This window comes from Pseudophryne corroboree, chromosome 9 (genome assembly GCF_028390025.1).
Source record: "Pseudophryne corroboree isolate aPseCor3 chromosome 9, aPseCor3.hap2, whole genome shotgun sequence".
Taxonomy (NCBI): Eukaryota; Metazoa; Chordata; class Amphibia; order Anura; family Myobatrachidae; genus Pseudophryne; species Pseudophryne corroboree.
In genome coordinates, this window is record NC_086452.1 from 430,917,611 (window position 1) to 430,930,027 (window position 12,417).

Genomic DNA, 12,417 nt, shown 5'->3' on the forward strand with positions numbered 1-12,417 from the left:
GGTGTTACATATTTCTGATACCACAAGTACCACAAATAAGGGTATTTTGTTGGGTGGGAATAAACTACTTGTAGTTTTGCCTGAATCAGATAAATTAAATGAAGTGTGTGATGATACGTGGGGTTCCTCCGATAGAAAGTTATGGGCGGTATACCCTTTCCCGCCAGAAGTAAGGGCGAGTTGGAAAACACACCTTAGGGTGGATAAGGCGCTCACACGCTTGTAAAAACATGGCGTTACCGTCTCCAGATACGGCCGCCTCAAGGAGCCAGCTGATAGGATGCTGGAAAATATCATAACAGTATATACACACATACTGGTGTTATACTACGACCAGCAATCGCCTCAGCATGGATGTGCAGCGCTGAGGGGGCTTGGTCGGATTTCCTGACTGAAAATTTTGATACCCTTGACAGGGACAAGATTTTATTTACTATAGAGCATTTTAAGGATGCATTTCTATATATGCGTGATGCGCAGAGGCATATATTGTATTCTGGCATCAAGAGTAAATGTGATGTACATATCTGCCAGACGAAGACACGACAGTGGTCAGGTGAGGCAGATTACAGACGGCATATGGAAGTATTGCTGTATAAAGGGGCGGTCCATTGGACCTGGTGGCCATGGCAACAGCTGAAAAATCCACCTTTTGTTACCCCGAGTCACATATCGGCAAGAAAGGACACAGTCTTTTCAGTCTCAGTCCTTTCGTCCCCATACGGGCAGGCGGGCAAAGGCCAGTCATATCTGCCCAGGGGTAGAGGAAAGGGAAGAAGACTGCAGCAAGCAGCCCATTCCCAGGAACAGAAGCCCCTCACAGCTTCTGCCAAGTCCGCAGCATAACTCTGGGGCCGTACAAGCGGACTCAGGTGCGGTAGGGGGTCATCTCAAGAGTTTCAGCACGCAGTGGGCTCACTCGCAAGGGAACTCCGGGATCCTACATGTAGTATCCCAGGTGTACATTAGAAATTCGAGACGTCTCCCCCTCACACAATTCACAGGCTGTATTCCCAGCAGGTGATAATCAAAGTACCCCTTTTACAGAAGGGGGTAGTATTCCACACTATATTGTGGTACTGAAGCCAACCGGCTCGGTGAGATCTGAAATATTTGAACACTTACATACAAGCGTTCAAATCAAGATGGAGTCACTCGGAGCAGTGATAGCGAACCAGGAAGAAGGGGACGATATGGTGTCACTGGATATCAGGGACGCTTACCTACAGGTCCAAATTTGCCCTTCTCACCAAGGGTACTTCAGGTTCCTGGTACAGAACTGTCACTATCAGTTCAGACGCTGCCGTTTGGATTGTCCACGGCGCCCCGGGTCTTTACCAAGGTAATGGCCGGAATGATGAATTTTCTTAAAAGAAACATGGACGCTTTCCTGATAAGGGCAAGGTCCAGAGAACAGTTGGAGGTCGGAGTAGCACTATCTTAAGTAGTGCTACGACAGCACGAGTGGATTCTAAATATTCCAAAATCGCAGCTTTTTCCGACGACACGTCTACTGTTCCTAGGGATGATTCTGGACACAGTCCAGAAAAACGTGTTTCTCCCAGTGGAGAAAGCCAGGGAGTTATCCGAGATAATCGGGATCCTCCTAAAACCAGGAAAAGTGTCAGTGCATCATTGCACAAGAGTCCTGGTAAAAATGGTGGCTTATTACGAAGCAATTCCATTCGGCAGATTTCCCGCAAGAACTCTTCAATGGGATCTGCTGGACAAATGGTCCGGATCGCATCCTCAGATGCATCAGCGGATAACCCTATATCCAAGGACAAGGGTGTCTCTCCTGTGGTGATTACAGAGTGCTCATCTTCTAGAGGGCCGCAGATTCGGCATTCAGGATTGGATGCCGGTGACCACGGAGGCCAGCCTGAGAGGCTGGGGAACAGTCACACAAGGAAAAAATTTCCAGGGAAGTGTGATTAAGTCTGGAGAATTCTCTCCGCATAAATAAGCTTAGAGCAAATATATAATGCTCCAAACTTAGCAAGACCTCTGCTTCAAGGTCAGCCGGTATTGATCCAGTGGGATAACATCACGGCAGTCGCCCACGTAAACAGAAAGGGCGGCACAAGAAGCAGGAGGGCAGTGTCAAAACTGCAAGGATTTTTCGCTAGGCGGAAAATCATGTGATAGCACTGTCAGCAGTGTTCTTTCCGGGAGTGGACGACTGGGAAGCAGACTTCCTCAGCAGGCATTACCTCCACCCGGGAGAGTGGAAACTTCATAGGGAAGTTTTTCAGCATGATTGTGGACCGTTGGCAAAGACCAAAGGTGGACATGATGGCGTCCCGCCCGAACAAAAAACGGGACAGGTATTCCGCCGGGTCTTGAGACCTTCAGGCGATAGCTGTGGATGTTCTGGTAACACCGTGGGTGTACCAGTCAGTGTATGTGTTCCCTCCTCTGTTTCTCATAACCAAGGTATTGAGAATTATAAGACATAGAGGAGTATGAACTATACTAGTGGCTCCGGATTGGCCAAGAGGGACTTGGTACCCGGAACTTCAAGAGATGCTCACAGAGGACTAAGGGCCTGGGGAGCTAAGATGGGACTTGCTTCAGCAAGTACCATGTATATTCCAAGATTTACCGCGGCTGCGTGTGACGGCATGGCGGTTGAATGCCGGATCCTGAAGGGAAAAGACATTCCATAAGAGGTCATACCTACCTTGGTTAAAGCCAGGAAGGAGGTGACCGCACAACGTCATCACCACATGTGGTGAAAATATGTTGCGTGGGTAAGGCCAGGAAGGCTCCACGAAGGAAATTCAACTAGGTCGATTTCTGCACTTCCTGAAAACAGGAGTGTTTTGAGCCTCAAATTGGGGTTCATTAAGATTTAAATTTCGGCCCTGTAGATTTTCTTCCAGAAAAAAATTGACTTCAGTTCCTGAAGTCCAGATTATAAAGGGTGTATTGCATATACAGTTTTTTTTTGTGCCTCTAGGGGCACCGTGAGATCTCAACATAGTGTTGGGATTCCTTAAAATCATATTGGTTTGAACCGCTCAAATCTGTGGATTTGAAATATCTCACATGGAAAGTGACCATGCTGTTGACCAATATCTCACATGGAAAGTGACCATGTTGTTAGCCCTGGCCTCGGCCAGGCGATTGTCAGAATGGGCGGCTGTGTCTTACAAAAGCCCATATTATAATTTTCCATTTGAACAGGGCAGAACTGGGACTCGTCTCCAGTTTCTTCCTAAAGGGGTGTCAGCGTTTTCACCTGAAACAACCTATTGTGGTGCCTGAGGCTACTGGGGACTTGGAGGACTCCAAGTTACTAGACGTTGTCAGGGCCCTAAAAATAAATATATATATATATATATATATATATATATAGTTAGGACGGCTTGCTGTTTATATTGTATGCACCCAACAAGCTGGGTGCGTCTGCTTCTAAGCAGTCTATTGCACGCTGGATTTGTAGTACAATTCAGCTTGCACATTCTGTGGCAGGCCTGTCACAGTCGAAATATGTAGATGCCATTCCACAAGGAAGGTGGCATTCATCCTGGGCGGCTGCCCGAGGAGTCTCGGCATTATAACTTTGTCGAGCAGTTACGTAGTCAAGGGAGAACACGTTTGTAAAATTTTACAAATTTGATACTCTGGCTAAAGAGGACCTGGAGTTCTCTCATTCGGTGCTGCAGAGTCATCCGCACTCTCCCGCCCGTTTGGGAGCTTTGGTATAATCCCCATGGTCCTGACGGAGTCCCCAGCATCCACTAGGACGTTAGAGAAAATAAGATTTTACTTACCGATAAATCTATTTCTCGTAGTCCGTAGTGGATGCTGGGCGCCCATCCCAAGTGCGGATTGTCTGCAATGTTTGTACATAGTTATTGTTACAAAAAAAATCGGGTTATTACTATTGTTGTGAGCCATCTTCTTAGAGGCTACTTCGTTTTGTTATCATACTGTTAACTGGGTTCAGATCACAAGTTGTATGGTGTGATTGGTGTGGCTGGTATGAGTCTTACCCGGGATTCAAGATCCTTCCTTATTGTGTACGCTCGTCCGGGCACAGTACCTAACTGAAGCCTGGAGGAGGGTCATAGGGGGAGGAGCCAGTACACACCATGTGACCTAAAGAGCTTTTTAGATGTGCCCTGTCTCCTGCGGAGCCCGCTATTCCCCATGGTCCTGACGGAGTCCCCAGCATCCACTACGGACTACGAGAAATAGATTTATCGGTAAGTAAAATCTTGTTTTATATAGCGCTCTGGTGTGTGCTGGCATACTCTCTCTCTATCTCCCCAAAGGGCTTTGTGGGGTCCTGTCCTCAGTCAGAGCATTCCCTGTGTGTGTGCGGTGTGTCGGTACGGCTGTGTCGACATGTTTGATGATGAGGCTTATGTGGAGGCGGAGCAGGTGCCGATAAATGTGATGTCACCCCCTGCGGGGTCGACACCTGAGTGGATGGATATGTGGAAGGAATTACGCGACAGTGTCAACTCCTTACATAAAAGGTTTGACGACATATCAGATGTGGGACAGCCGGCTTCTCAGCCCGTGCCTGCCCAGACGTCTCAAAAGCCATCAGGGGCTCTAAAACGCCCGCTACCTCAGATGGCAGACACAGATGTCGACACAGATACTGACTCCAGTGTCGACGATGATGAGACTAGTGTACATTCCAATAGAGCCACACGTTACATGATTACAGCAATGAAAAATGTGTTGCACATTTCTGATATTACCCCAGGTACCACAAAAAAGGGTATTATGTTTGGGGAGAAAAATCTACTAGTGGTTTTTCCCCCTTCTGATGAATTAAATGAAGTGTGTGAAGAAGCGTGGGCTTCCCCCGATAAGAAACTAGTAATTTCTAAAAAGTTACTAATGGCGTACCCTTTCCCGCCAGAGGATAGGTCACGTTGGGAGACATCCCCTAGGGTAGATAAAGCGCTCACACGCCTGTCAAAGAAGGTGGCACTACCGTCTCCGGACACGGCCGCCCTAAAGGAGCCTGCTGATAGGAAGCAGGAGGCTATCCTGAAGTCTGTTTATACACACTCAGGTATTATACTGAGGCCAGCTATTGCTTCAGCATGGATGTGCAGTGCTGCAGCTGCGTGGTCAGATTCCCTGTCACAAAATATTGATACCTTAGACAGGGACACTATATTGCTAACCATAGAGCATATTAAAGACACAGTCTTATACATGAGAGATGCACAGAGGGATATTTGCCGGCTGGCATCTAAAATAAGTGCAATGTCCATTTCTGCCAGGAGGGGTTTATGGACTCGGCAGTGGACGGGTGATGCAGATTCTAAAAGGCACATGGAAGTTTTGCCTTACAAGGGTGAGGAGTTGTTTGGGGATGGTCTCTCGGACCTCGTTTCCACAGCGACAGCTGGGAAGTCAGCATTTTTACCCCATGTTCCCTCACAGCCAAAGAAAGCACCGTATTATCAGGTACAGTCCTTTCGGCCCCAGAAAGGCAAGCGGGTTAAAGGCACGTCCTTTCTGCCCAGAGGCAGAGGTAGAGGAAAAAAACTGCAGCATACAGCCAGTTCCCAGGAACAAAAGCCCTCCCCCGCTTCCTCTAAGTCCACCGCATGACGCTGGGGCTCCACAGGCGGAGCCAGGTACGGTGGGGGCTCGTCTCAAGAACTTCAGCGACCAGTGGGCTCCCTCACGGGTGGATCCCTGGATTCTACAAGTAGTATCTCAGGGGTACAAGCTGGAATTCGAGACGTCTCCCCCTCGCCGTTTCCTCAAATCTGCCTTGCCAACAGCTCCCCCGGACAGGGAGGCAGTGCTGGAGGCAATTCACAAGCTGTATTCGCAGCAGGTGATAGTCAAGGTACCCCTCCTTCAACAAGGAAGGGGTTACTATTCCACAATGTTTGTGGTACCGAAACCGGACGGTTCGGTGAGACCCATTTTAAATTTGAAATCCTTGAACACCTATATAAAAAGGTTCAAGTTCAAGATGGAATCGCTCAGGGCGGTTATTTCAAGCCTGGAGGAAGGGGATTACATGGTATCACTGGACATCAAGGATGCTTACCTACATGTCCCCATTTACCTTCCTCACCAGGAGTACCTCAGATTTGTGGTACAGGACTGTCATTACCAATTCCAGACGTTGCCGTTTGGTCTGTCCACGGCACCGAGGGTATTTACCAAGGTAATGGCCGAAATGATGATACTCCTTCGAAAAAAGGGAGTTTTAATTATCCCATACTTGGACGATCTCCTTATAAAGGCGAGGTCCAGGGAGCAGTTGTTGGTCGGGGTAGCACTATCTCGGGAGGTGCTACAACAGCACGGTTGGATTCTGAATATTCCAAAGTCACAGCTGGTTCCTACGACACGTCTACTGTTTCTGGGGATGGTTCTGGACACAGACCAGAAAAGGGTGTTTCTCCCGGAGGAGAAAGCCAAGGAGTTGTCGTCTCTAGTCAGAGATCTCCTGAAACCAAAACAGGTCTCAGGGCATCACTGCACGCAAGTCCTGGGAAAAATGGTAGCTTCCTACGAAGCAATTCCATTCGGCAGGTTCCATGCAAGAATCTTTAAGTGGGATCTGTTGGACAAGTGGTCCGGATCCCATCTTCAGATGCATCGGCTGATAACCCTGTCTCCAAGGACCAGGGTGTCTCTGCTGTGGTGGCTGCAGAGTGCTCATCTTCTAGAGGGCCGCAGATTCGGCATACAGGACTGGGTCCTGGTGACCACGGATGGTCTTGGAGAGGGATAAAGTACCAGCCGATCAGCTCCTAACTGCTATGTTAGTCTGTGCTTGAGAAATTACAGTTAGGAGCTGATTGGTTGGTACGTTACCTCTCTCCACTTTATCTCACCAAGGTTGATTCATCCCCCTCATAGTGAGGCTAAAGTTTACACTGTATTAATATGCTGTATATTATATTGAGATATAAAAAATGGGTTATTTGTTTTGTATTAGTTACATTGTATTTTCAAATTTGGCAGTTTTTTAGACCTCCTCTTTGAGACATCCTGAAGGGGTGCAGTCCAAGGGTGAATTGTTGTGGGGGGTGGTAGAGGGAGCGGAGCTGGTGTTGTATATACTGTCATGATTGCATTATTGCTCAGCAGGGGGTGGGGCCTGATGACATTAAAGCCCTGCTCGCTCTAGAGGAAATAGAATGAGAGAAGGTGGCGCTATTGGCCATAGCAAACCAATCAGATTCTGTCATTTCAAAGGTCTGCACTCGGACCTGAAAGAGAGAAAAATGAAAGAGAGCGAGAGTTGGATAGAGTCAACCACTAACAATAATATTAAAAAAGAACAATTAATACTGTACTACTAATTTTAAGGATATTACATATTTTGACTGTATTTCTATCCCCCATAAAAGAACTTGGGGTTATGTATCAAACCTTCTAAAGAATGTGAGTAGAGAAGTTGCCCAGTAGCCAATCACATTCTAGCTATCATTTATCAGGTAGATTCTATACAATGATAGCTGTAAGCTGATTGGCTGATATGGGGAACTTCTCAACCTATGCTCTTCAGAAGGTGTGGCACATCTCCCCCTTTGTCCTTTACTACCATTTAATTAATTTCCATCAACAAAATAAATGGGTGGCATAGATTTTGCTACTTCATTGTCTCACTCTGTACTGTTAATGACGTAAATATTAGTGACAGACACATATACATTACAGTGACAGACAGTTGGAAATAGTAATACATGGAAAGTAGACTTGTACCATAATCTCAAAACGTACGTCCTTAAGGTTGACCTATGTGTCCGTCCTGGGCATTCTGCTTGTGGACGGCTCAGTGTCATAGATAGCTTTACAACCAGCACAACAGGCTCTGGGGTGTTTAGAACAAACATATCTCACGATATTGATTGCAGGCTCCGTTGTGATAAGAGCTGTTTATTACCTGTAGCTGGAGGCAATCAATGTGTTCCACTGGCTGTGATCTCTGGTAGAAGGAAGATAACTGGCGCACACAAAGCTTCATTTAATTTACAAGCCTTACATACATGAATAGAGGATGGAGACTGATGGGCAGAAAGGATTGCTTTGGTGGAATATAATTAGCCTATTAGACGTTCTCCCTAGAGCCACCCCCAGTAAATATATGCCCGACTCCCCCTCCGCCCTCTACATCACAGGTAGTAAGGTACTGCCGGTGACACTTTTGTCATTCCTGATTTAGGGGTACATTTACTAAGCAGTGATAAGAGTGGAGAAGTTGCCCATGGCAACCAATCAGCACTGAAGTAACATCTATAATTTGCATACTATAAAATTATACAGAGCTGCCGATTGGTTGATGGGGCAACTTCTCCTCTGGCTCGCTTCTCCGCTCTTATCACTGCTTAGTAAATGTCCCTCTTAGCCTGAAAAAGTCCAACACAAAAGTAAAAACTGTATCTGTCGCTGGATGGGAGTTAGTTTCAGTGTCTCAAGTGTTAGGGAGTCATTGGCCTTCTCCTGTCCTCTGTATTCCGGAAGAGATGGCAGCTGTCACAGCGACGACGCAAAACCACCTGAAACATGTAGAAAGGGGAATATTTAAAAAGTAAATGTTTGGGTTCCTAAATGCAAGCTTGAGTTAATGATAATTCATGGGCTGACAAGGACTCCAATTTGCAGGGCTGCATTGGGTAAATGCTGTTCAGTGCAACCCTAAATGATATATTTAACTTACAAGGTCAATTATAACACTATCATTTACAGATCTCGCAGTTAGGAGCTACCTGAAATATCACGTTCAACCCTGAAAGTGTTAAATAGTGTGTCGTTTTACTGGTGATTTGTACTCGCCCATAATAATAATTTAAAGGAAAGATGGACAGTGGATAGAGAAACAGGCAATTTAGTGTCTTCTCCTCTTTCTGCAGGTAAATGGCAAGGACTTATCCAGGGCCACGCATGACATGGCGGTGGAAGCCTTCAAAACGGCCAAAGAACCCATTGTGGTGCAAGTCTTACGGAGAACCCCGCGCACTAAGATGTTCAGCCCCTCGGCAGACACGCAGATGACCACCGACACAGGGACACAGACTGAGATCACATTTGAACACATCATGGCCTTGTCCAAAATAAGCTCCCCGTCCCCAACCGTGTCTGCTCTGGATCCATATCTCTTAAATGAAGAGTGAGTATGAACGTCTGAAATACAGTTGTATACATCTGGGTACACTGTACAACATATGTGCCCACTCTTCAGGAATGTCCGAATTTCGGAGAGTACTCCTACTAGTGTAGCCAACCTCATGGATCCTGCCCTCTTCCCCAGGAAAGAATATACAAACTCCACACAGATAGGGTCCCAGCTGAAATGAACCCAAGAGTTTTCAGATTGCAGCGCTGACCACTGTGCTGGCCACACTTCATATATTTAAATGTAATAGTTTATTTGGTTAACAAAGAGATAATTTGCGCAATAAACGGCCCCTGGTTCTCCTTTTGTCAAAATTAGTGGCTGATAGGTCACGATGTACTAAGTAGTGAAAAGAGTGCAGAAGTGAGCCAGCCGAGAAGTTGCCCATGACAACCAATCAGCTTCTCAGTATAATTGTATCTATTTACATTTTTTTAATTAGTAAAATTCAGTTCCTGGTTATTTGTAGAGTGTAGTTATCGCAATAATTATTGTATCATCATCAAAGCAACCATTTCATATATCAAAAGATAACTGGTAGAGTACCCCCTCCCCCCAGTCTCCCATACAAACCACACACACACACAAATACACAAAGAAACACTATGTAACTAAACAAAAAAACATTACACCCCTCCGCATAAATGTGTCGTCATGATTGGCCGTCATCCAGAAATGACAGGGCCACGGGGGCATATTGGAAGCATCAAGAGATCATTAATATTCTTCTGTAATTAAGCTAATGTACGTCAGATGACATTTCTTATTGTACCCTCAGACATCGAACCAACTTCTGCGTTACAGCAAAATCCACCCGGGGATTAAAGAATCAATTTTCCCTCACAGTTTCCATATCTCTTAGGAATATGACTTAGTTACATGGAATCTTAGCTCCGCTGTGTCGGGAACAGCTGGGGTGTCATTCTCCTCTTCCACACAATGTTAATTCTTCCAAATAAACACAGAAATGATCTCTGGAAGGCAGTGTTCCAGCCCGGTAGCTAAACCCTATCGCTTTCCTGATGAGCTGACATCCAGATGCAGATATTAGCTGCACATACATACTGCTGCTTCCCTCATGCAAATTCACACGATAATTAGAAATTCAGAGGCACGGAGCACATGTACGCCAGCGTGGTGTGACAGTCAGGAACAAGTGTGATGCACCCAGCTGAGAAGGGGAATTCCAGAGCAGCGGGTAGGAGGCGAGATGCGGTTTCACCATCTTGCCACGGTCACATCCGGACTGGCAGACGCATTTGGAGTGGATTTACATTTATTTACTGACAGAAAGTTGTCACATTTAGTCATGGTCCTCTGTCCCACTGCAGCGAAGGGCACTGGTGTCTGAAGAACTGATCAGCTGTTTTTTTGCCTAAAGAACTGATCAGCTGTTCTTTGGTATAGCATACGCAGTAGCTGCCATAGTTGATTGTTTAAAATGGTTTACAACCCCTCCTTAAATAAATATGCTCCTCACATACAACATATACAGTAGGGATGTCTACCCCATTTCCCCATGTTGACTGAACTTGTGGTGTAAGGGGGATATTGAAGTGGAGATTTTTCAAAGCTTGGAGAGGGATGGGGTGGAGAGAGGTAAAGTGCAACCAATAAGCTTCTAACTGTCATTTTTCAAATACCATCGGTAAAGTGACTGGAGATAGGTTGGTACTTTCTCTCCACTTTTATCTCTCTCCATGCGTTGATAAATCTAGCCCTGAGTGCAGGGAGCCAATATGCAACCTGCTTCTCATATTCAGGTAACACAAGGGGACCCCCGTATTTGCTATACTAGGGTGGTATGTTTCAGTCAATTGCCCAAAGTGGACAGCCTACTCTTGCACATTGGAATGGATACTGATCCGTAAAATCACAAATGGTTACGGTTAGAAAATGATCGGAGGCATCATATATGAGTAACTGCCATTACATGATTAGAAAAATGATCCTTTTCTATAAAAGCCTAATAGTGGTGTATTTAATAACATGTCCCCATGTGTAGGAATGATCTGTAACATGCAGCGACCAATCAGAATGTTGGATTTTATTTCTGACCAGCACCACCTAATGCAAGGTAACGCGGGATTGGTCACACATTTGTTATTAAATTTGCCCCTAACGTGTGAGGTGCTCCACACAGTATGTTAAACATGGATTTATGTTATGCTGCATGGATTTATATGTTTTCCTGTGTATTATCCTGGTATATTTTGTGATCATGCATAACAGGCTATTAGCAAATACAGGGCTCACACTTAATGACTCTCACACCTTCCTGTTGTATTAATGAAATATCTGCATTTCAGAAACAGCAAGTCCCGTATCCGTGTCCTAGGCACAAATTATCCAAAAGAATCCTCCTTATTATCTTTTCATCTCGCTAGTTAGCATGCTTTAATTATGAATAATACTGGCATAGAGGTTCTGCACTTTTGACAACAAAACTTTATGCAAATGAGAATAACAGAATAATTGGTCGTTAGCTAGAGAAAGAGGCGTTTTCTAAAACCCTTGTTTTTTCCCCCCACCCCAGACACTCGTCACCTCACGAATATTTTGACCCCAATGACTTCATCGGAGGATTGCATCAAGAAATTGATAGAGATGAATTAGAACTCGAGGTATGCCTTTATTTGTTCTGAACTGATTAAAATTAGTTTTTTTGTGCAAATAGAAATAATAACTAGTGATGAGCGGGTTCGGTTCCACGTATGATCAGAGCATGTGACATTTGAACCACTGGGCTGCGCATTGTAATCGTACCAAAACATGCACAATGTGCACATGATGCAGCGTATGAGGTGGCGAAATTGTGTATTCGTACATGATATAGACCTAGTTTATGTCCAGCTTAAGGTTTTTGACACTGTCCCACATTGTAGAAATGTAGTGTTAAATAAACTGGAAAGATTCGGATTGGATACTAAGATGGTTGAATGGATAAGATCTGGGTTGCAGCATAGAAAACAGAGTTGTAGTAAATGGAGTGCATTCAAAGGAGGGGAATGTTACCAGTGGAGTACCCCAGGGATCTGTACTTGGACCATCTTTATTTGTGACATTGCAAATGGTATTGAAGGTAAAGTATGCCTTTTTGCAGATGACACAAAGGTATGCAGCAAGGTAGACACACCAGGAGGGGTAAAACAAATGATTGAGGATCTAGGTAGACTAGAGGAATGGTCAAGAGTGTGGCAATTACAGTTTAATGCTAAAAAATGCAAAATCATGCACTTGGGTCTCAAAAATCCAAAGGCTAAATATAATATTAACTAGGTGATTCATCGCGCCCT

General features: G+C 45.2%; 1 protein-coding gene across 3 annotated transcripts in view; it reads left to right on the forward strand.

The window, feature by feature from the left end:
* Positions 1 to 12,417, forward strand: part of PDZRN3 (PDZ domain containing ring finger 3) — a 369,995-nt gene that overhangs the window by 305,845 nt on the left and 51,733 nt on the right. For all 3 annotated transcript variants that reach the window (XM_063941027.1, XM_063941028.1, XM_063941029.1), the window contains 2 exons: positions 8,859 to 9,115; positions 11,658 to 11,745. In XM_063941027.1, the coding sequence (XP_063797097.1) occupies positions 8,859 to 9,115; positions 11,658 to 11,745 (345 nt within the window). The remainder of the gene's footprint in view (positions 1 to 8,858; positions 9,116 to 11,657; positions 11,746 to 12,417) is intronic.